This window comes from Sminthopsis crassicaudata, chromosome 4 (assembly GCF_048593235.1).
Source record: "Sminthopsis crassicaudata isolate SCR6 chromosome 4, ASM4859323v1, whole genome shotgun sequence".
Classification (NCBI taxonomy): domain Eukaryota; kingdom Metazoa; phylum Chordata; class Mammalia; order Dasyuromorphia; family Dasyuridae; genus Sminthopsis; species Sminthopsis crassicaudata.
This window is the reverse complement of record NC_133620.1, coordinates 323351758-323375474: the sequence shown is the minus strand read 5'-3', so window position 1 is coordinate 323375474 and position 23717 is coordinate 323351758. Positions and strand designations below refer to the sequence as shown.

At 38.3% G+C, this 23717-nt stretch overlaps 2 protein-coding genes and 1 long non-coding RNA gene across 3 annotated transcripts in view; 1 reads left to right on the top strand and 2 right to left on the bottom strand.

The window, feature by feature from the left end:
• PSMD12 (proteasome 26S subunit, non-ATPase 12) overlaps positions 1 to 2635 on the bottom strand; it is a 30613-nt gene extending 27978 nt beyond the window's left edge. Inside the window, exon 1 of the mRNA XM_074260559.1 lies at positions 2330 to 2635. Within this exon, the coding sequence (XP_074116660.1) occupies positions 2330 to 2437 (108 nt within the window). The 5' untranslated portion in view covers positions 2438 to 2635. The remainder of the gene's footprint in view (positions 1 to 2329) is intronic.
• A 9173-nt stretch (positions 2636 to 11808) lies between these two features.
• On the bottom strand, positions 11809 to 13340 carry LOC141538768 (uncharacterized). The gene is made up of 2 exons (XR_012481122.1): positions 13205 to 13340; positions 11809 to 12871 (listed from the first exon to the last, which is right to left on the bottom strand). It is a non-coding gene; the product is annotated as an uncharacterized LOC141538768 (long non-coding RNA).
• PITPNC1 (phosphatidylinositol transfer protein cytoplasmic 1) overlaps positions 12868 to 23717 on the top strand; it is a 355282-nt gene continuing 344432 nt past the window's right edge. Inside the window, exon 1 of the mRNA XM_074260561.1 lies at positions 12868 to 13532. Coding sequence (XP_074116662.1) covers positions 13485 to 13532 — 48 coding nt within the window. The 5' untranslated portion in view covers positions 12868 to 13484. The remainder of the gene's footprint in view (positions 13533 to 23717) is intronic.

The window sequence follows — 23717 nt, the reverse complement described above, 5'->3', positions numbered from 1 at the left end:
ACCTGGAGAAAGTAGAAAGAGAAAAAAGAGTACAGGAAGTATAAAGATTTAAAGTACATCAAGAAGTATAAGGATTTGCAAAAGACAATTGAATTTAGCAATTAAGAAATGGTGATTTTAAAGGAAAAAAAGCCAAACTAGTTTCAACAAAATGATACGAGGGAATAAAATACAGATTGTAAGGAATTTAGAAGGGAATGGAAAAATATAAAAAGAAAGACAAATGAGTAAAGATAAGTCTCTACGGAAGCTAGTTGATGTATTATAATCCTGAGCCTAGAATCTCAAAGATTCAACTATATCTGTGTGAAATGGAGCAAGTCACAATTTCTGTCTGGCTCAGTTTCCCAATTTGTTAAATGGGGATTAGATAATAATAGCACCTACCTCCCATGTTGTTGTAAGGATTAAATGAGATATTACAAATAATATTTGCAAAGTGTTAGCAAATTTCCTGGCACATAATGTTTATCTCTTTTTCCTTTTCTCTTTCTTTTCAGGAGTTTGGCTGTGAAAGGGAAGATTATATATATATATATATACCACCATAGTTTGAGGCAACACTAAGATCAAATGAAAGTTTTTTTAAAGAAGAGGGATGATATGGGTATGCTTAACTATTATTATTAATAGGGGGCCAGTAGGTATGAAAATACTGGAGAAAAAAGAAAGGGAATGATACTAGGGTAACAAGAGTGGAAAAAGGTTACACTTGGCCAGAAGGGACACTTTTTATCATTCTGAAACAAAGAGAGGATAAGCATGGTGATATGGTTTTGAAATATGGATGAAGGGAGAACAATGAGTGTTCAATTGATACTTATTTCCTCAGGAAAGCTTGAAGTGAGATCCTTTGCAGAATAAGAAGAGAGGGGAGTAGTAGAGAAAACAATCCTTTTGAAGAATGTGATAGTCAATCAGGGATTTCTGTGTAGCAGTAAGGGCCAAGTAGAGATCGGCCAATGCAAATATTTAGTATAAATATTTGTAACTTTCTCCAGAAGCAACGACAGCACAGTCAAACTGAGGAGGAAAATGGTGAGAGCAATAAAAGATTGAGGTTTAGCACAGTGAGAGCGGCCACAGGACAAGAGATCCAGGAGTAGTAGGTGATAGTGAATGAACATTTGATTTGTTCACATAATAGAGTCAAGACAGGAGAAGTCAGAGCAGCAGTTAACAGACTAGGAAAAGAATGTGCAGCTTGCGTGATCACAGTGAAGAGAATGAATTTCATAGAGATATGGCTACTTCAAAGTTGATCTCTGGAGACTGAATGATTATGGGTGTGACCACTCCGTTCTGGAGGAAGATAATGAACTAACCCTAATGAAGTATTTGCAGGGATCTCACCCTGTATTCTTATAAGATGAATGTTAAGTTGATCTTTCAAAGGAAATAAAGTAAAGCCCAAATAAGAGAGTCTAAACACACAGAGCACTGAAGTTGGTAAAGGAATGGGACATAATGGTTGCTAGGAACTGAAATCAGTAAGTGAGAAAGTAAGGAGGACCAGTCTTGGAGTCTTGGGGGGCCGGGTTTAAAGCTACTAGACGATATGTGGCAGCTGTATGGGCAAGCCATTTAACCCCTCAGCGCACCAGGCAACCCTGGGAAGTTCCACGTGTAAAGAAACTTAAAACTCACAATTGGAAGAGAAACCCAGAAATGAATGGTCTATCTAGCATCTGTTAAACCCATACCTGCTTCTGGACAGCTCTGCTAAGTGTCTGTAGGTCTCAGCACTCTACTTTTGGCAGCTAAAATGTCTGCTCATTTCCCACGTCCTTTTATCTCTCCAGTTTTTTAAGTGGTCATTTTGGAGTAAGAAGTACAGAAACGGGCTCGGTAAATGGTAGTGTAGACTAATGAGGTGATTTGGGGGGAGTTTTTTCCATCCTTCAAGGCTCTTAAAGACAGGGTCCGGGAGTGTTAAGTCACGCCGCCTCCAGTGACAAGCAGTTGGATTGAATGACTTCAAACCCCCTTAGGTTTGGGGGCTGTGTTCCAGAAAGGGCAAAGAAACGGAATCCTCCCGAAGGATCTGGATCCTGAAGGGACCTCCCCAGACTGCATGCACACAAAAAAGCATCGGCAACCACCGGGCAGATCCGGGCTGGGAGGGCGCGAAGGGGGCGTTTGTACGCACGGGCGTACAGCCCACGAGGGGTCGGGGGTGGAAGCAAGGAAGGAGAGGGCTTTCCTCCACCTCCTCTTGTGCCCACCCCGGGGTTTTTGGCCTGTGGGAGGCCTGGGGCCTAGGCCAGGCACGGCGCCGTGACTCAGCCCCTGCAGTCCGCCAACTGCTGGTCCGGCCTCCCCCTCTCACCTTGGCCATACTCTCGCACTCGGGCAGGCGCTGATCCACCGTGGCGCTGTAGTCCACCTCCATCTTCACGATACGCCCATCTGCCCGCTCGGCTCCGCCGTCCGCCATGGTTTCTGCCTAAGTCTAAAAGCCTCCTCGAATGCCGAAATCACCGCCGCTGCCTCAGCCGCTCCACTGGCCCCAAACAGGATCCGCCGCCTCTCCACAGCCAGTCACATAAGGTATTCGTGCAGGCGCAGAGTCGGCCGCCCCGACAGAGGCCCCCCGAAGGACCCCTCCGCCCAGACAGGCATAAAGGCGGACACCAGGAAGGGGCGGGGCCAGCTCCCGGGGAGCTGTGGGGCCCCGCCCAGGGACCCTGGGTTCTGCTCGTATTTTGTTCTTTCTCAGGATTGTCCTCTGTCCCTTTTCTCCTCAGCTGCACAGATCTTAGCCAAGGTCAAGCTGGCAAGCTACCTTTAGAAATCATCCTTCTTGTTCCTTGTGTGTGGCCAAAGAAAGCCCATAATAATCCAACGTGTACCAAGCATTTCAATTTTTACTAAGCTCCTCACATACATTTTTCTTTTTTTTGTAAAGTTGTGTACAGAGTTCTGAGTTTTGTCAGGAAGGTTTGGGCGTCTGTTACTGCAGACTCCGCTCTTTCCCAGGATGGTCACTTAGCCTGAATTGCGCATCTTTAGCTTTTCTTGAGTGGGGGGGAGGAAGGGAAGGAGCAAGAAAAATTTGGAGCACAAAGTCTTACAAAAACTAATGTTGAAAACTAGGAAAAAAGAGCCACTTGATCCGAGGAGCCGTGCTAAAAGGTTACAAGCCTCATTTTTATGAGTGAGGAAACTCGGATCAAGCGACTTGCCTAGGAGAAAAAAGTACAAATACCCACATGTGCACACACATTTTATATGATATGTATACTATATGAACATGTTATACACATATTATTTTAATTTAAACACTCCTTTGCCCCTTAACAAAAAAGGGGAGCATTTCCAAATATTATTAATAAATTAAGGAATTCTCCTGCCTCTGCATCTTTGATGAAAAAAAAATGCACCTTAGTTTAATCATGTAGTAAACATTAAAAAAAAAAGACTGCTCATATATATTTTCCCACCATAAAGGCAAGAAAAAAAGAGAATGTGACATTTGATCCACTACTGGCTCATCACTCTTCTTGTGGCGTTGCTACTCTTCCAACTGTGAATTACCCAGGTGAGTGGAAGATTTGAAGATGATATTCATCAAGTTTATGCACGGTGTTGTACAAAACAGCTGACAGCAGGAATCCTGGAGTCAAGGCCTGCTTTCAAATTCTGATCCAAGCCCTGGTTGGGCTCAGTAATTATGGTAACATCTGGTATTTTTATAGCATTTTTTAAAACCTAGCTCTTGTCACAAAAGGATAAGCTATTTGGCCAAAAACAAAAACAAAAACAAAAAAACTCCTGCCTTTTGATTTGGGTCAAAATTACTGGTCTACTCCTCCATGAATTTCTTTGAAAGGGCAGAAGTAAATTTGAATTTATTTATTACTGATATGTTTAGTTTTCAAAACTATATCCAAGGGTACAAAACCTACACAATTTTTATGTGAAGCAATTTGATTAGATCACATCATTGTCGATAGTTTTATTGTATGTGAATTTTACTGCACAGCCAAAAACAATTATACTTTGAAAGGAGTTCTTTCTGTATTTATCAGACTCTTGATAAATGTGTTCTACTTGAAAGACTTGCCTTTGGGATATGTTTGTGTAGTTTTCTTTCTTTAAAAAAAAAAAAAACAAAAAAACAAAAAACTTATTTTTAATCATATTTTTACTGATATGGTTTGATTTTATATCATTTTTATTTGAGTCTATCTCCCCTTCTTCCACCATACCCCAGTCATTTCTTGCAAGAAAGATTAAAGAAAGAGAAGAAAAGCATTTCAGCAAAAACAACTATTTCAGTAGGTTTCTTGATAAAGCATTAAAATTTATGTGAAAATTTCACAGTCAGTCATATAAATATTTTTTAATGATGTTCACAAAATGCAATGTGACCACTATAAACACCAGAGGAAAACAATTAATATTCAATAAACAACAGATTAGTTGGAGTTTGGCAAAATAGTATCAAGAAAAAGATTTGACATGCTAAAGCCAGTTAGTACTCATCAGCTTGTTTGAAATTTCTCTTGAACGTAGTAGAAAATGGAATAGGAGTAGAAAAGATAAGGAAAACATTACAGATAATTCTCTCCCTATTATTTCATATAGCATGTTCTTGGCCCTGAATTTGACAAATATAAAATTTGAATGCTCAGAAATGATCCTGCTTGGAATAAATTAACATTTAGATAACAGTAATTGATGTTTATGATGATGTATGAGGTATAAGTAGGCAGAATTCTGGACTTGGAGTCCAGAAGGAATAGAGTAACTCTGTGATCTCTCATTGGTACTGCCAGGCAAGGCAACGTATAGCCTTAGAGAGTTGCCTAGTCCTAAGACTTGTCCAAGTAAATCACCCAAGATCACATAACCAGTGCATATTAAAGATAAAGACTTGTAGCCAGGTGCTTCCTGCTTTCAGTAGCTGTTGTCTATTCATAACCCATGTTGCCTCTTCCATGTCCTCCTCTTCCAACTCTTGCCCCCTTCTCTTATTTCTAGTCATTCATGCTAAACTCTAATCCTAAAATACCTACTCCTCCACTGCTATTCAAATGTTGCTGGCCTATGTCAGAGGAAGTCACACAACCATGAAGCTAGCTATGCAATACAAATTTTTATTGTCTTAATACAGACTGGCCCCTCATTGCCACACAGCAATTCTTTCATCCCTGATTGGTCCCCTAGTTCACTATCTCTGTATTGAACGAAGGAAAGACATGTTCTTATCAGTTCTCTGGGGCCAAGTTTGGTCATGGTAAATGCATGGCATTCAGATTCATTTTTTTGTTCTTTTCATTTACCTATATAAAGGAAGGAGGCAAATTTAGTAAATCTTTCAAATTATCCTACCCTATATAAAGTAAGAACTTAACTCTTTCCACTATCCACAGAGTAGAATTTCATGAACTTTAGAACAGTCTTGGTCCAGAAGACTTCCCAGCTTTCCATCATGATCCTAGTGGAGTCCTTGAATCATCTGATACTTTGGGAGCCAAATATAGACTGATCAAAGATTCAAGATTCTACAAAGGGGCATTGTACTTAAAGGAAACAATTTGAGGACTCTAGCAAAAAGATTTCCAGGAGCTGAGAATCATCCCTTTGCCATAATTGTTATATAAGCAGTGAATCCATTTCTCTCTGCACTCTGTATGTATGCGTTACAGACTTTTGGGGGGAATATTTCTAGCAACAGTATCATCTTAGTAAATATCCTTTTCTAAAAGCTAACTACGTCTGGTTGGCTAATTGATAATCAGTGAACTAACAGTCATGGCACACACTCATGAGCCTCACTAAAAATATAACACCCACTTCCCTAACTGCTCAAGGGCTACTTCTAGTCTCTGGATAAATGACAGGCTTGTTCTGGACTTGTAATCCTTTTTTTTTTAAAAAAAATGCTTCAATCTGTATTAAAACACAATGTTTTTTTCTCAGGGTATAGATAGGATTTTTTCATCATAAGTTCTTCAGAATAGTCATGGATCATTGTACTGCTGAGAATAGCAAAGTCATTTACAACTAGTCATCCCAGAACATTGCTATTACTTTGTATATAGTACATTTCAGTTTGTTTGAGTTCATAGAGGACTTTTCCAGGTTTTTTTCTGAGTGTCCTGCTCATCATTTCCCAAAGAACAATAATTTTCCATCACAGACACCACAATTCAACCATTCCCCAATTTATGGCATTCTCTACATTTTCATTTTTTCTTGACCTGAGAAGAAAGCCATTATACTGTTTTGTCCATATAGGTCCTTTGCCCAATTAAAAAAATCTCTTTTTGGTATTCATGCCTAGTGGTGGTATTGTTAGGTCAAAGGATATGCATGAATTTATAGTCCTTTTTGATCATTTATCAATTGGGGCATAGCTCTTATTTTTTATAAAGTTAACTCAGTTCCCTCTATATTTGAGAAATGAGCCCTTATCAAAGAAACTTCCTTCAAAATTCTTTTTACAATTACATTTGTTAACTATATTTCCCCCCATTTATTCTCTCTCCTTTCACCCTGTCCATCCTCAGAAGTGTTTGCTATTGACCACTCCCTCCTCCAATATGGGCATCTAATACTCAAGTAAGAATGGAGGAAATATACCACATATAGTTGCAATCTTTCTGCATATTATTTCTTAGGTCCTGTTTATTTCATGCAAATCAGTCCATCTTTCCCCAAATTTTTCATATCATAACATTTCTTACTATGTGGTAATAGGCCATGACATTCCTATACTACCTTGTTTGTTTGTTGTTTTTTTTTTTCTTCCTGAGACAATTGGGGTTAAGTAACTTGCCCAGTGTCACACAGCTAGGAAGTGTTAAGTGGCTGACATCATATTTGAACTCTGGTCCTCCTGACTTCAGGGCTGGTGCTCTATCCATTGCGCCACCTAGCTGCCTCCCTGTGCCACAATTTCTTTAACCATTCTTTTTTTTTTTTTTTTTTTTTCCCTGAGGCTGGGGTTAAGTGACTTTCCCAGGGAAAGTGTTAAGTGTTAAGTGTCTGAGATCAGATTTGAACTCTGGTCCTCCTGAATTCAAGGCTGGTGCTCTATCCACTGCACCACCTAGCTGCCCCTCTTTAACCATTCTATAGTTGATTACACGGTCTGTTTGAATAAGCTATACTCACAGCACCACTACTTTTTATGGTAGCAAGGAATTAGGCACAACATAGATGTAATAGTGCCATGAAAACAGATAGGTGTTATATTGAATAGATTTTGATTTGTTCTCCTTTAAGACATAATTCCCTTTAAGAATTAGCCAGCACCAATAGGTTCTGCTTTTGGGAACCATGTTGTAAAAAGAGAAATAGAAATAAAGGTTCTTATTAACCTATTAAAAAAATCTTTCAACTCTTTTTCTTATTGTTGCTTTTTTGATTCCAACCAATGTATAGACATTGTTGTGGAAAAAACAACAACAACAAAACCCCACTATTCACAATTTTAGAGTACATCAGAAAAATGTTTTATTGATAGCACAAGCTCTGGCTGGGAAAGAGATTGGTTGACCCACAGAGAAAAATCCATCAGTAAAGTGAGTTCTGATTGCAAGCCATTTTCTATCAGAACATGCAGTATAGGATGCAGAGAAAAATGAAGGGCAGTTAGTCCAGATTGCAAAGTGTCTGCAGTTCAACATGAAAATCGGACAGGGCAACTAGTAGTGGTTCAGAAGGAACAAAGGCTTGATAATCTGTTCATCTGCCATTGACCTTGAATACTTTCTTTTCTTTTCTTTTTTTTTTTTTCTCTATATTTGGCCTTGTAGGCCCTTTGCTGTTCAGTTATTTTTCAGTTGTATCCAACTCTTTGTGACCTCATTTGTCGTTTTCTTGGCAAAGATACTGGAGTTATTTGCCATTTCTTTCCCCAGATCTTTTTACAGTTGAGGAAAACGAAGCAAACAGGATTAAATGACTTGTCCAGGGTCACATAGTAAGTATCTGAGGCCAGATTTGAATTTCCCAAAGAAGAGGAGTCTGATTCCAGGCCTGGTGTTTCATCCACTGGACCACTTGGCTACCTCTGGAACAGAGGAAAAATCTAAATACAGAAGAGCAGATGGGACTATTCGTTTTATACTGAAAGTGAGATTAATTTAAAGTTGAAAGCATCCATGTTAAGAGAGGAAAAATATAGTCTCTTTCTTTGCATCCATAGATGTGTGCCTGGAAAAACAATCTCGAGGTCAAAGGGTATGGACTTTCAAGACACTTTAAAAAAAAGTGTTACTCATAATTGCTTTTGAGAATGTTTGGACCAATTTTATAACTTCATTAATAGGATATTGGTGTACTTGTCCTCCTGCAGCACTTTAGGAAGAGTTAAATTAAAAAATTGTCTCAGGTACTTACTGTGGGATCTGGGGCAAATCATTTAACCTCTGTCTCAGTTTCTTGGATTATAAAATAGGAATAATAAAAGCCTTCACTTTTCAGGGTTGTTTTGAGGATCAGGTGAGATAATATTTATGAAAAGGGCTTAGCATAATATCTAACATATAGTAGCATCTCTATAAAATGTCTATTTTCTTTCCAATATTTCCTATTTCCATATTTTGTTATTTTTGCTGATTTGAAGGCTATAAGGTAAAACCTTGTTTTGATTTGAAATTTTTCTTATTAGCGATTTGGAGCAATCTTAGATATAACAGTTCATATCCTGCAATTATTTTGATAATGGTATATTTTGAATATTTATGTACTGGAGAATGGCTCTCAGTTTTACCTATTTGGATTAATTCTCTATATATCTTAGATATCAGACCCTGACCAGAGATATTTGATGAAAAAAATTCCCTCAATTGATAATTTATTTTTTTTATCTTAGTAGCATTGATTTTGTTTGTGCAAATTTTTTTTTTAATTTCAGATAACTGAAAGGATCTATTTTATCTCCCTCCCTTCCAGCAATAGTTGTGAATATTATCCTTATTAGGCTTCTGAACTAAAGAGCAAAGTAATCTCATAATCCTTTTGACATGTGGGAAAATTGATGCAGACAGTGAGGTTATCAGATTTGGCAATGGTTATATACATATTTAGACAGGAATAGACAAGGAGTTTATATCTAGTCTTTTGGTGCTCAGCAACATGTTTCAATGATGTTTCTAGAGAGAAAACTACTTGCCAGAAGTGAGGACATTAGATTCATTTTCAAAAGGAATAATAGAAGGGAGGGAGAGAAAAATTGGAGAAGGAAGGAATGAAGCAAGCAAACAATCAAGGAAGGAAGAAAAATAAACACCTTAAATTCTTTCCACATCACAGACTTTTCATGTTATTTTTCAGCACTGCAGCATCAAATTTAGATTTTCTACTTCAAGCAATTTGACTTAGCTTTAATTGAGTTGCTGTGAATATTTCTTATCCAAATCTAGGGGATATTTATCTAAAAAATAATATTTTCACTAAAATGAGAGATATAAAGAACCATAACAAGTGCTTCTAACATATTCTTCTAACAAGCTCTGTACTACATAAACATAGCAATGAGCCCCATAGCTTTAAGTGTCTGAGGATGAATTTGAACTCAAGTTCTGAGTTTAGGGCTCATATTCTATCTACTGCAACATCTAAGGGCCCCTAACTAACAATAAATTCTTGATAATCATATGTAAAAATCTATATCATAAACCAGCTATTATCACATAGGACACTTATTATGCAAATATTCCAATGACTCTGAGGTCTTATTGATTTGAATATGCATACCAATGAGACCAATGAGATAAACCACCCATGCCTGAGAATCCTTAGCACTCTTGTCTATTTCATCCTATAAGTTTGACATGTGGGTGGTAGTGGTAGTGGTGAAGTTGGTCACCATAACTTGCTGTGGGGGGGGGACTTCTTCGCTTTCTTCTGATACCCCGAGGAAATCAGCAGAAAATTTGATAAGTTGAACTGTTAACTCTTGCTCTCAAAACATGACCAGCAAAGTTTCTTTTTCCAGCAGGTCTAAAGTATATTCAAAGTTTAAAAAAATGTAAGCTTTAGCACAACATAAAAACTGCAATTAAATTAATTAATAATTGCTATACTAAGTAAGAAGTTAAAAGAATCAATCAGAAAGAATATTAGGTTAAAATAACCCTCAGCTCTTCTTTCAGGATATCAGCATAGCAAGAATTCCCTTGAGAGAAGCAACCAACAAGGTGAAGCTTTTGTACTAATTTCTCCCATGCTACACTTTTATACCTCAGGAAGCAAAGGAAAAAGTAGCCTCTTTGCCCTCTTAAAAATCAATTCAGATATTATATATATATATGTATCTATATATATATACATATGTACATATGTATATATATATTTAAGTGTTTCCCTTATCATATTCTTTACTCCAATTTCAAGTTTCCTATTTGTAATATATTACAGCCTGCTTACATCCATCAGGTGTTTCTCTACTTTTTTCTATGTGGAACATATCTGTTTCAATAACCTGGGGACTGTGATTTCTATGACTTGCATCACCAATAGAACATTAGGATTAAATAATGGACCTTTCCTTCTGGAAGAAATTTGGGGCCTGCTTTGGAGAACCATCCTAGCTCAGGATGAAGAAGCTTCAAGAACAGAATGGCTTCTTGTGATGAAAGCTTTGTCCATGGGAACCCATGAAACAAACAAATATATATATATATATATAATGATCCTCATCCTCTGGTGCAGTCTTCCTTTATTTTTGAATCAATAATAACAGTGACATAAAAAGGGACAGAAAATGCTAAGAGATAACCTATGGCTAATTATTATAGTTAATAATTGATTAATTATGATTAAATATACCATATAGAAGCCATCTATCCTATAGTCTATATAGTTGTGATATTTGCAATATTTTTAGTGACTTAAAATCTTTCTAATTAAAATTTATAATTAGTATTTCATGTTATGCAGGGGATGTCAGTGGAAAACTTAGTCAGTCCATCCAATAACTTTTCATAAAAAACAAGCTTTCAAATACCAGACAAATGAAAAACAGATTTCAGCAGCTACATGCTGCTTCCTGAGTAACTGAAGAATGTGCCTCTTGTGGTTAAAATAAGGGATCTATTTAATATGGATGAAATACCAACACTCCAGGCATTTTCATTGACATTTCACTGTGACTTTTTGAACTTAGAATGCTGACATGAAAACGTATTTTGGTTGTTCTGCAAAGGCTATAGTCTTATTGCCAAAATGTGGAAGAATAGGTATGAGTCCCTCCCTCCTAGCAAATTTCAATTTATCCTTTAAAAATTTTATTTCTGTATCATTTTATTTCCCAATATTTCTATCCCTCTCTTCACCTGGAGATCCATCCCTTCTTGAAAGTTAAACCAAAGAATCAATCAAATCTGGCAAGTATATGTACCGTTCCACATTCATAATTCACCCCTTTCTGAAAAAAAAAAAAAAAAGCTACATTCTCATATTTCCTCTTTGGGGCCGAATGCAAAACTGTTACAATGACAGTTTTGATTTTGTTGTTCTTTCCGTTTACATAATTGTAATCATTATATATATTGTTTTCCTGGTTCTCATTATTGTTCGTATCCATCGTTCTTCCGTGGGCATAATATTCTATTTCATTCAGGTATCACCATTGATTTAGACTTCTTTTCCAATCAATGAAATTTTACTTTATTTCCAGTTCTTTATTTCTAGAAAGAGGCAGCTAGGTGGCGTAGCAGAGCTGCCTCTAGCCAATAATAGTTTGTGATCGTAGTCAAGTCATTTCATTTTTTAACCTCAGTTTCCTTTTCTGTAATTGGATTCCCTGACCCCTACCTTCCAATTCTAAAACTATGATAAAGGAGAAAATGCTTGCAACACAATTTAATTCAGGCTCATTTTCTTAGTTAACTATTCCATTTTTTTTTTCTCCTTTCAAATAATTTTCCTTACTATGGCAAAAATCACTTTGCTAAAGCAGGGCTCAAACCATACCGTTTCAATTCAGGAATCTCTTCAGTTGCTCAAAGGAGATGAGATAAGAAAAGTATTTTTTCAAACTTTAAACTGTTCCATAAATGCCAAAACAGACTGACATTCAAAGCCCTCGATTAATTTGGAGCCTTCTTTCTCCAGGATTTACTCTATGCCAGTCTCTTTTTTTTGCTTAATTTGTCACCACTTCATATGGATTACTTTTGCAAACCGTGCGTGTTCCTAGTTGGAGCAGTGGAAGTGTTAGTTCTGGGAATTGGGAAGAGATGAAAATTCTATCTGAGAATATGAAGTCTTCCAAAAGTAGATCTACCAAACAAACCCCCAAACCCCCAAAATCAGAGTTTTCCCAAAGTGATGGGGGGAGGGGAAGAAAGAGCCAGAGAGGAGTAACGTCGCCCACCCTCCCCCCCACTTCTCAGCAGAGTTCTTCGGCTCCGGGGCCCCTCTGCTTCAGGTCGCTGGCGCTCCTCTCCGAGGGACAAACATTCTTTGCTGCACCGTAAGCCCTTGGGCCGGATGGGGCTACCCTCCCCGCTGCTGCTGATGTCAGACACGCTCGCTCTCCCACTTACTGCAAGCTGCAGCGGGGACTCTCCAGCCCGAGTCCAGGTGGATACAAACTCCCAGGAACGCACCGAGCCCCGGGAAGAGAGAAGGGGGGAAGGGGGAGGCGTGGAAAAAAAAAAAAAGAGGCAGTTCCTTCCCGCCCGCCCCTTCTTCAGAAGCAGAGGTTGGGGGAACCTAGAAGCAAAGCAATGCTGAGCTAGGGTTGTTCCTGCTTTCCACCCCAGCTTTAGCTAGACCGGGAGTTGCCTGGGGCGGGGAGGGGAAGGGGGGACGGGACTGGATATCTTGTTTACCGCCCGAAGAGGAAAATATATCGCGCCTTTGTCTGGTGAAGTCAGCATCTCCTCTCTTCAGCTGCAATGGGCTCCTGGTGACATTAACATTTGGGAAGACTGGGAAAAAGGGGTGGGGGGCGGGAGGCGGAGGATTGGTGGATTCGTTTTTGGAGGGGAAGGGGGGGAGCTTGGTGCATTCATTTAAATCCGAACATTTTGTATTTCCTTCCCCCTCCCTCCCCAGTGCTTGGCAGGTCTCGGAGATCTCGGTCTCCCCCTTTTACAGCCCGGGCAGCTAATCCGGAGCTATTTCGAGCGGGTCTCCCTCCCTTTGTGATTTTGGCCACATCGCGGTGTGAGGGGGGGGGGAAGAATCTCTTAGAGGGGGAAAAAGGGAGGGGGAAACCCACGAGCCCAAACCTTGCCTTGCTCTCAGCGTGAGGAGGAAGGAAGCAGCAGCAGCAGCAGCTATAGCGGCAGCAAGCAGCAGCTCCGAACGATCTGGAGGGTTGTTTTCGGCTCTGGGCAGCGCCGGGTGTCTCATGCTGGCACTCACTCCCGCCCGTGTTTGAGAAGCTGGTTTGCCTGGGGGGTTCCCCCCCCCCGTGCCCGCTTTGGAGAGGGTGCAGATAGAACTCGAACTCGCTCGCCCGGCCGTTCCTTCGAGGTTCGCTGCTCTGCACCAACCCCCGAGACAGCAGGAATATGCTCTTGAAGGAGTACCGGATATGCATGCCTCTGACCGTGGACGAGGTAAGCGCAGCTGCTGGGGGGAAGGGGGATGGGGCGCGCCGGGGTCCCGATTTCATCCACACACCCCTTTTCCCTGCAGCTCCCCCAGTCTTTCCTATACGCTGTTATTCCATACTATCCTCCGTGGTCGCTCCCGGGAAGGCCGTGACCACTGCAAAAAACGAAAGATAGAGGAATAAGAGCCATTAAGGAAATCCTGTGTAAGCAGCGCCCCGAAAAAGGGGGGCAAGTTTGGAGTGGGAGAGAAAGGAATTCTGCTGTTTTCACTTGTCACCGTAAGGGTGTGTCGCGAGGGAAGGGCTGAGGCGCTTCCTTGCTCAAAAAAGGTCTTACGTAGGTGATGACTTGGGTGGAGGGGAAGGGGGGCCGGAATATACTCGGACCTAACCGGGAGTGGAAGAGGCTGCTTCCACCCGGGGGCTCCGGAGCGTGAATGGTCACCTCCCCGATCTTTAATGAAAAACCAAGATCGAAAATAAGAAACACGCCCTCCCCCTCCCCTCCAAGCCCATCCCAAACAAAAACGAGGTACTACACTCCTCAAGTTCCCCGCTCCAAGCTCCCAGAACTCCCGACTCGGAGGGCGCGCTTTAAAACGTGAGCACTCCCACCCTCCAGGTGCTCCCGACGCGCCCCAGCCTGGGAGCACTCTCTCTTCCCTCTCTCCGTGCCGGTGCATTCCTCCCACTCATTCAGCAAAGAAGCACCAAAACCTCTGGAAGAAGATTTCTCACCTTCACCCCACCCCCCTCATGCCCCCTTATTTACTCCTCCTTCCTGTCCAAATAATCTTGGAAACATTGGGAAACACAGACTCCTGAGTGTAGCCTCCGGTCTCTAAGGCTGGAAATAGCACTGCAAGGGAAACTTTCCCTCCCTTACTGCTTCTGACTTGGGATTTTGACTCTGCAGGAATTCCAGGTGGTTTCGGGGGTCCGGCTGGGCCACAGGATGGCGCCCCCACTACACAGCTTTTCTCCCCGGCTGCAGTATCTTAGGTCCTGCTGCAGTCTGTGGTGGTAGAGGTGCTGGCTGACATTGTTCTTCCAAGTTCTCCTTCCAACTCCCCTACACTCGGAAAAACAACAATCAAAAACAAGCAGCCTCTCTTAATTCAGAAATGCAGGCGGGCGCGCTGAGCGTGTGCATCGTCCGTAAAGACCGCGTCTCCCTTTCTTTCCTCCATCCTGTCTTTTGCTCATTTCATAGCTGGGACAGGAATCAGGGAAACAAACAAGACTCCTTTTACAAGTAGGACTTTAGAAAGTGTGGGAGAAGAGGAAGTTTAAATTAGCGCTCTGAATGGCTTGTCTAATGTGAATGAATTCCCAGGCGTTCATTCATTCGGTTCAACTAATATTGATTGTGTATCTACTAGTACAAATCACCTTGTAGGACCCTGGACGAGAAAGAGAGGCTGGCGTGATTTCCTGCAAGATTCTGATTACCTCTAAAGCATCCAGGCTCTCTTTCCGTCTCAGTCACTATTAGTCGTGTCGCTATAATCTTTCCGGGCCTCAGTTTCCTTATTTGTCAAATAGAGGAAGTGGAATTTAGGTTGATGTCCAAGTACCTTTCAGGTCTGGTATTTCTTGTCGATAACTACAGTATGTAGCATCATGCTATAGTCATAGTTAACAGCTCAGAGGGTGGGTTCATTTTGACTGGGGTCCTCAAGGAAATTTTATGGTAGGAGGTTGTTTGAAAACTAGCTGAGGATTTGGATGGGCAGAGAGGGAATTTCAGGAAAAGGGTAATTCATAAGAAAAGCCTTGAAAGCTGGAAGATACAAAGCTTATTGAAGGAATAGTGAGTAGGTCATTGATTAGTAAATACTTGTTTAAATTCGTGAATGGAGCCTGGAGTTTGGATCAGGGAAAAAAGGATGGATTTTTTTTTTCCCTCTCTCTACTATCCCACCATGACAAATTGAGTTGATTGAAATTATATCATTTATAGAAAGCTAGTTAATTATTCTGATTTGTGGTGAACTTGTGTAATCAAGGGAAAGAGTCTGATAGCTTTAATACTGTATGGAATAATATGAAGAGTACAGAAAATCACTATAATTATATGTGTCAACCAAAAAACAATTATATATGACCTGGACAAGGTTAAAAAATTTTTTTAGATGATAACTTGGCATGTTCAAAGATGACTCTTGAGTGCTTAGTAAAATTTGTTCTGCCTTTTGCTATCCTGAAGTAAATGCCCAGGGCCGTTTTGGGAATTTAAGCAGTTATTTTATATAGGTGGAGGCCTTGTACATACTCATTAGGCAGCTAAAAAGAACCCCTCCTTTAATGATGTATAATTAATTGGTCTAAATAAAATATGATTCATTATTTGTAAGAGGTCAGATTTTAAAGTAGCTTTCTTCTTTATCTTTCAAAATGTTATGGTAATTTAAAATTCCAAATGTTCCAAGCTGCACGGGGCTCTTTCATTTTACTTAGGAGACAGGGTACTTAGAGAGGAATGAAACTTATGGAAGGTCATCTTACTGCTCTGTTTTAGAGCCTGGGCTAGAACTAGTCCAGCTGATTTTGACAATTAGTACCAGTTATTTGTCCATTCTAATCCTTAATATAGAGATAGTAAGTAGGTAGGTACCTTACTGGAATCAGGAAGACTTGAGTTCAGATCCACCCTCAGATATTGAACTAGCTTAATGATCCTGGGCAAGTCACTTAATTTACCTGCCTCAGTTATATAATTTATAAAATGGGGATAATAATAGCACCTCTCCTTTAGGTTTGTTTTGAAGATCAGATTTTAATTTGTAAAGCTCTTTTTAAATCTTAAAGTGCTATATAAATGCTAGCTATATTTAGAAACCTGGTATGTGCTTTCCTAAAAGAAGGATATTTACACAGGTGTGTTGTTGACCCCTTTTGGAATGCAAACTGATTTCTATTTCAGTTCTTGATTTAACTTGTTCTAAATGTATTTGCCCAAAATGTGATGTTGAAATTAAAACTCCTATTTAACCAACGGTTAGGAATGATGCCCATATTTTCAGAACCAAACTTTTTTTTTTTCCTTTTTCTTTTTTTGTGCGCCATTGGTATTGAATGTAATAGAGAAAAGATGCTTACGGAAGAAGAAAAATTCAGAGGTCCTAACCTCTGCCAGATCAGTGAACCTTTGGATTATTAACAGAATTAATTTTGATGCTTACTTTTTCTACAATCCTTTTTTTTTTTTTTTCTTTTTTTTTTTTTTTTTTTTTTCCCCACAGTAAGTGCTTGATGCTTCCAGGAAAGAAGCCTAGATAGCTAGAGAAAAGGAAGCAAAGGGAATCCAGATTATATTTTTACTTCTATTTTTTGAATATAAAGATAATGTAAAGAAATGTTGATAAATTATAAGAAGTCATATCCTAATTAATTAATTTGAATTAGAAACCATCTTAATGAAATTCTCTCCTAGTTATTAAATCATATTAGCATCTTCCCCTCTGAAATAAGAATGTAGATACTTATGTTCTTTGCATTGGATTGTCTTAAGTGAGCTGGTTCTTATCAGAAAGGGAGACTTCTCAATGACTTGGTTTAATGATTGAGATTATAACATTTTAGAGGTAAAAAATCATCTAGACTTAATTTCTAGATGAGAAAATAGACCCAAATATGTGACTTTCTCAAAATCATTCAGTTAATTAGTGAGAGTGGTTAATGGAATCTAAGTGTTATTGCTCAGTATTTATTTGACATCTGATTGGTGATAGCTATTTCCCTGAAACAAATCATTTTTCCTTTTTTCCCTCCTTATCCTTTTAACTATATTTCTCTTTTAAGTCTTTTGAAATTTTAATTTCTGTACTCAAAAGTTTTTAAAGAAACGATGCACTAATAGAAAAGATGGATGCCTCAATTTACATAGACTATCTTGGGCCCTTAGAGGGACTTGGCTTGCTGAGAGCTATGACAACAGATTTGAAATCACGGATGGTACTATTCTTTATATAGGGTCAGATCACTCAAATGTCATAATATAATAATAGTGTTTATATAATGCTTTCAGGTTTGCAAAGCACATTACAAATATTGCTTCATCTGATCTTCATAACAGTCCTAGAAAGGAGGTGCTATTACCCCCATTTTACAGATGTGGAAACTGTCAAGTGACATGTCCAAGGTCAAACAGCTATTTAATCTTTGAGGTCAAATTTGAATTTAGTTTTCTTGATTGCTGGTTCACTTCTCTATCTCCTTGGGCCACCTAAACTGAAAAAAACTTGTGTCAGTGTAGTGCTCTCTTGGAAGCAACTTTCCAAGCTTGAATTTTCTCACTCATACGTTGGGTTATCTCATAGTGAATTTGCTATCTCAGGTTCTTATGGTACCCCTGTGGGTCTACAGTTCTAAAACTGAGAGTTTTAAAGTATAGTTTATGAGTCTCCACTGGCATGTTTCTAGTAGACACAATTAGCTCTTAGCAAAGGCGTTTATTGAAAAGACATAGTAAATAACAGTAACTACAAAACAATCTGCTCCAGAAAACTAGAATGCACTTATGTTTTCATTAAATCTATTCTTTAATAAAATTTGGGCTTAAGTTGATAAATGAAGAAAAGAGTTTAATTTGGTGTTGGTATTACCTACCTCAGTTTTACTTGTAAATTGTAATACCATTGACTATAAAGATCGTTATTGTTGAGTCATGACCCCATTTGGGGTTTTCTTGGCAGAGACAATGGAGTGGTTTCCCATTTCCTTCTCCAGCTCATTGTACAAATGGAGGAAACTGGGCCAAACAGGGTTAAGTGATTTGCCTAGGGTCACACAGCTCACTCAGTATATGAGGCTACATTTAAACCCAGGAAGATGAGTGCTCAATCTGCTGTGCTACCTAGCTACCTAAAGGACAGAAGCTTAATTTAATTTGACAAACATTTGCTAAGCATCTACTATTTGCTAGGAAAATATTTTATTGGATAATTCCTGCCTTTGGAAAGCTTACATTTTAATTAAAGGAATTCTTTCTTGATCTCCTTTCATTCTAATGCTTTCCCTCTATTATTAACAATTTTTCCCCTACATAGCTTTTATATATATATATATATATATATATATATATATGTATATATATATATAGTTGTTTGCATGCCATCTGTCCCATTAGATTGTAAATACCTTGTGAATAGGACAGACAATGAGATCAGTAAGGTGATGCTGTGACATGCAGGTGAATTGAATTTAAGTGGGGGAGGATTGTGCAAAAACACCAGCTTCAATTTCTCCAAAGTCATTGGCAAGACATAGGTTAGGACAACTGGAGAGAGCCCTAAATGCAGTGGGATACTTTGGTCTTTTTGACCAAATGTTGTCTTTCCCAGGTCTATTTGACTGGGGCAATCAAAGGGCTAGGAGAAATAGGAGGAAAGATGTGACAACTGAGAATTGTGACTAGGTCTTTAATACTGGCAAAATGCACCTATTTATGCCTTCTATTTTCTCAGAGTTCTTTTTTTTATTTTAAAGACAGTCAGAGTTAAGTGACATTCCAGAGTCACATAATTAGTTAAATATGAAATGTTCATTGCATCTTAGTCTTTAAGACTTTCACAGCTGTCCTACTTTTTAGTGTGGTAGTCATATAAATTATTCTGGTTCTGCTCACTTCACTTTTCATCATTACATACAAATCTTCACAGGATTATTTGAGTCAGTCTTTTTTTTTTTATGTCAATAATATTCCATTGGATTCATATTCCTCAATTGAAATGTACCTCCTTAATTTCCAGTAATTGTTTACAACAGAAAAGACTTCTATAAATATTTTTGTTCACAAGGCCCTGTTAAGACTGTCTTTGACTTCTTTGGAGAACCTGCCACTAATGGTCTTATGGAACCACTTTTAGATAAGGTTTTACATTACTTTCCAGAATTATTGTACCAAATCATGAGTCAACCAACAGCACATTATTGTACTTGTTTGCTCAGCCTCTCAAATAATTATCATTTTTCTTTTTTGTCATCTTTGGCAATTTGATGGGTATGAGATGGTTAGAACCCTCAGAGATATTTTAATTTGCAATTTTCTTCTTATTACTTACTTGGAATTTTAAAATATTCTAGCTACTTGATTTTTCTTTTTCTGAGTACTTCCCAATCATAACCTTTGACAATTTGTCTGTTAGGCAATGGCTATGGAGCTTATTTGTATCGGTGCCCTATATCAGTCAGCCAATCAACCAATTGATAAATATTTATTAAGCATCTTCTATGTGTCAACCATTGTACTAAGTGGTGGAAATACAAAAAGAGGCAAAAGATAGTTTTTGACCTTAAGGTAGTATATGTCTTGCATATCAGACTTTTATTAAGGAAATTTGCTGTAAAGATTTTTCATTCCCATTGTAATTCCCACCTCAGATTATTATAATCATAGAATGTCCAGAATGTGATCACAAGATATAAAGTAGGTATTAAGGAATTTTCTTATAATTATGCAACAAGATTTTAATTAACTAGAGAGCTTTTTAGGGTCTTGGCCATGGGATGAAGGAAAGTGATACCACACAGGAAATACCATGTAATTGATTGAAACAAGTAATCACATCCCTGGAGTCTTTTAAAATTCTGCCCTTTGAAATGGTTAAATTCTGTCCTTTAAAGCCAAATTGAAAGAAGCAATTCGTTCAATGGAAGAGTTTCACTTTGGAAGTTGGAGGTACTTCTGAGAGACCCATGCACCTGATCCAGGGATGGGAAAGGGATGGGAAAAGAGGATTTCCTTTCCTTCCTTCTTCTTCCTTCCTCTTACCCACCTCCTTGGCTGTGTCAGCAGAGCTACTTACTAGGTTAGAAGGAGATAGGACATCCAGAAAAGAAAAGAGACTATGTAGCTGAGGACAGAAAAGATGCAGAGAGACAGTCACTCAAGGGTGGATGAAGTTTCAGGCAGCATTACTTATCATAGAGCTTGGGAAGAACTCTACCAAGAGTAAATGGGCTACCAAACCCCCATTTTGTGAGTTTACCCTCGCCACATGTGTAGTCCGATTGTTCAGTAGCTTCAGGCCCCATACTAGAGCTTGAACCTGCTCTTTTTTTTTTTTAATAGCTTTTTATCGACAAAACATATGCATGGGTAATTTTTCAACATCGATTCTTACAAAAACTTCTGTTCCAAAATTTCCCCTCCTTCCCTCCATCCCCTCCTCTAGATAACAGGTAGTCCCAAACATATTGAACCTGCTCTTGATTGCCTTAGTATAGCTCCTAAGTATCTACAGGTTTCTCCCTGTCTTCTCTGTGCAGTCATGGACTACCTAGTGGAATTTGCTGGTATTTTAGTTTGGTCTTTTGAATATTATTGCTATTGTTCTATCTGGTGACTTTTAAATCTTGAGGATCTAAATGTTGCAGTAGAGTTCTTGTCTTGGAATCAGAAAGACCTGAGTTCAAATGCTGTCTGAGATACCTGCTGTCTAAATCAGGGCAAGTCACTTTAATCTCTGTCTGTCTCAGTTTCCTCACTTGTAAAATGGGAATGATAATCATAGCACCTAATTCACAGGGTTCTTGTGAGAATCAAATGAGATAATATGTATAAAAGCAGTATGCAAACTTTATTGTCCAGTCATTTTTGTTAGGTCTGATTCTTTGCAAGTCCTTTTGGGGTTTTCTTGGCAAAGATACAAGAATGGCTTGCTATTTCCTTCTTCAGCTCATTTTAGGAGGAAGTGAGGCAAACCAGGTTAATGGCTTTCTCTATTATCACACAGATGCTGGATTTGAAGGAAAGTTTTCCTGACTCTAGACCTGGCACTTTATCTACTGCACCCCCCCCACAAACACTGTTCCTATTGTGCTATATAAATGCTGTTGTTATGATTGGGGTTTATGGGAGAGCTGTTCTCCTGAGTGAACTTTTGGTTTGCCTTGATAACCAAAAGTTTTCAATAGTTTTTATGTTCATTGGAGCCAATTCCATTTTGCCAATTCTGTGAACAACAAACTAAATCCCTAACAAGATTAGCTTCTCTCAAATATATGATTTTGCTTATGAAGAATCATAAGAATTACCAGATATTCAAGTTGAAATGAAATTTAGAAATATATTATAAATATCTCATTTTAGAGATAAATAAACTAAAGCCCAGGGATTTGGGTTTTATTGGTCATGCAGAGAGCTCTGGGCAAAACTGTTGATGAATCACTGGAAATATGCCCACTCTTACTAGAAAAAAATAACTAGAAATACATGCTTTATTGACAGAGAGTTACTAGGGCCATTTTTTGTATGTAAAGGCCAATACAATTTACTCTCATGATTTGTTTGTGAATGTCTGTCATATTAGATACTCCGTATGTCCTTAAAAAAAAAAGACAAATTATTCTTAATAAATTAGTAATTAAAACTAGATACATTTAGTTACTGGGTTTTTTTCCTTAGAGAACTATAAGTTCTTAGGGCTCTGAGGAATCAGTTTATCAACTATTTCTGGATTGTGCTTGTATCACTTAAATGCAAAGAAAAAGGAAAATATACATTTCAAAATGAATTTCTTCTCATGGTTGGGGGAAATTCTGCTCTTTTAAAGAAGCTTTGAACAATCTATCATATTAATAGCCCTAAGCTTGGTAATGCTTGTCCAGATAGTATATGTACGTATGTGTTTCTGGTTGGGGCTCTTTGTATATTTTTTTAGCTAAAAAAGTGTGCTTAGTGACAGGTCCTAATGACTTTTTCATTGGGAAGTGAATATCATTTTCTTCTTTCAATGCTTGCGTAAAATCACAGGTACCTTTGTCTGACTTCTATGAACTTATCCTTATTTTAAGTTTTTGTAGGAATTTTATGTGTGCTCCAGCTGATTTGAGAAATTGACTTGAACGTTGGCTGAGGTTTAGGTAAAGTCAACCAAAGGCCTAGGCTATCAATACACAAGTGATGTTCATCATCACACATCAAAGTCTGGATTTTCCAACTTAACAACTTTAGCTATTTTGGAAAAAACAAAATAAAGCACACAAAGCTCCCTTACAATCAAAGCCTACCAACAGGTTTTTCTACATAGATGTTGAAGATTAGAAACAACACAGTAGTCTCAGTGGGTAATTTTTGTGAGTGACCTTTTTTTTTTTTTTTTTGTGAGAAGCTGAAACCTTATGTATGTTGCAAATATGAAAACTGGAAAAATGTCAGTTGATTGGGAAGAATGACTTTTAGCTTCATTTATTACATTCTTTTACATAATATAAATCATCTGCCTTCCATCCTAGAACCTCTTCTTTCTATAAATTGTTACACTTAGTAACTTAAATCTTTTCTACTTGTTTCAATTATCACCTGTCTCTGATCTATATTTCTACTACTTACATCTCCCTAGAGCTCTAGTCCTATATTTTCCCCTGCTTGCTCTATCTATTTGAGTGTCAACCAGTATGCCAAATCAACTTTTCTAATACTGAACTCATTTTCATGTCTTATCTCCTCTACTCTATTAAAAAACAAACAAACAAACAAACAAACAAACAACCCAATTCACTTAATAAATTCAAAATTCTAAGATGCCAGAAGTGTCAGTAGGAAGGGGCCTAAACTTGGCCTGTTTTCTAATCTGTGAAATTAAAATAATTATATTCATAGTGACTATTTAATAGGGTAATTGAAGCACAAATGTGATAATGTTGTTCATTTCAGTCATGTTCAACTCTTCATATCTTAATTTGGGTTTTTTTGGCAAAGATAATGGATTGGTTTGCCATTTCTCTTTTCAGTTTGTTTTATAGATGAGAAACTGAGACAAACAGGATTGAGTGACTTGGTCAGCTAGTAAGAGTCTGAGGCTGGACTTGAACTCAGGAAATGAGTCTTCCATCCACTTAGCTGCCCCCATAAATGTCAGATAAAGTTGTTATTTTCATCTAGATTGTTGTAGCTGATCTCTGTATGGTCTTTGTGTCTCTGATCTATTTCCCATATGTCTTTCATGTTGCTAATATAATGCTATGTTCATGTCTTGCTACTCAAAAGCCTTAGTGCCTCTTTTTAATTTCCTAAATAAAATAGAAACTTCTGATTCTAGGATTATCATATCTTATTTCTCAGCTCTATCACATATTATATACTCCCCTTCAAAAACTCTTCATTATAGCTGGAATTCCATACCTTCCCCAATTTTTGTCTTTATATTTTTTACCTCAACTTGCTTATACATTTCCTATGTCT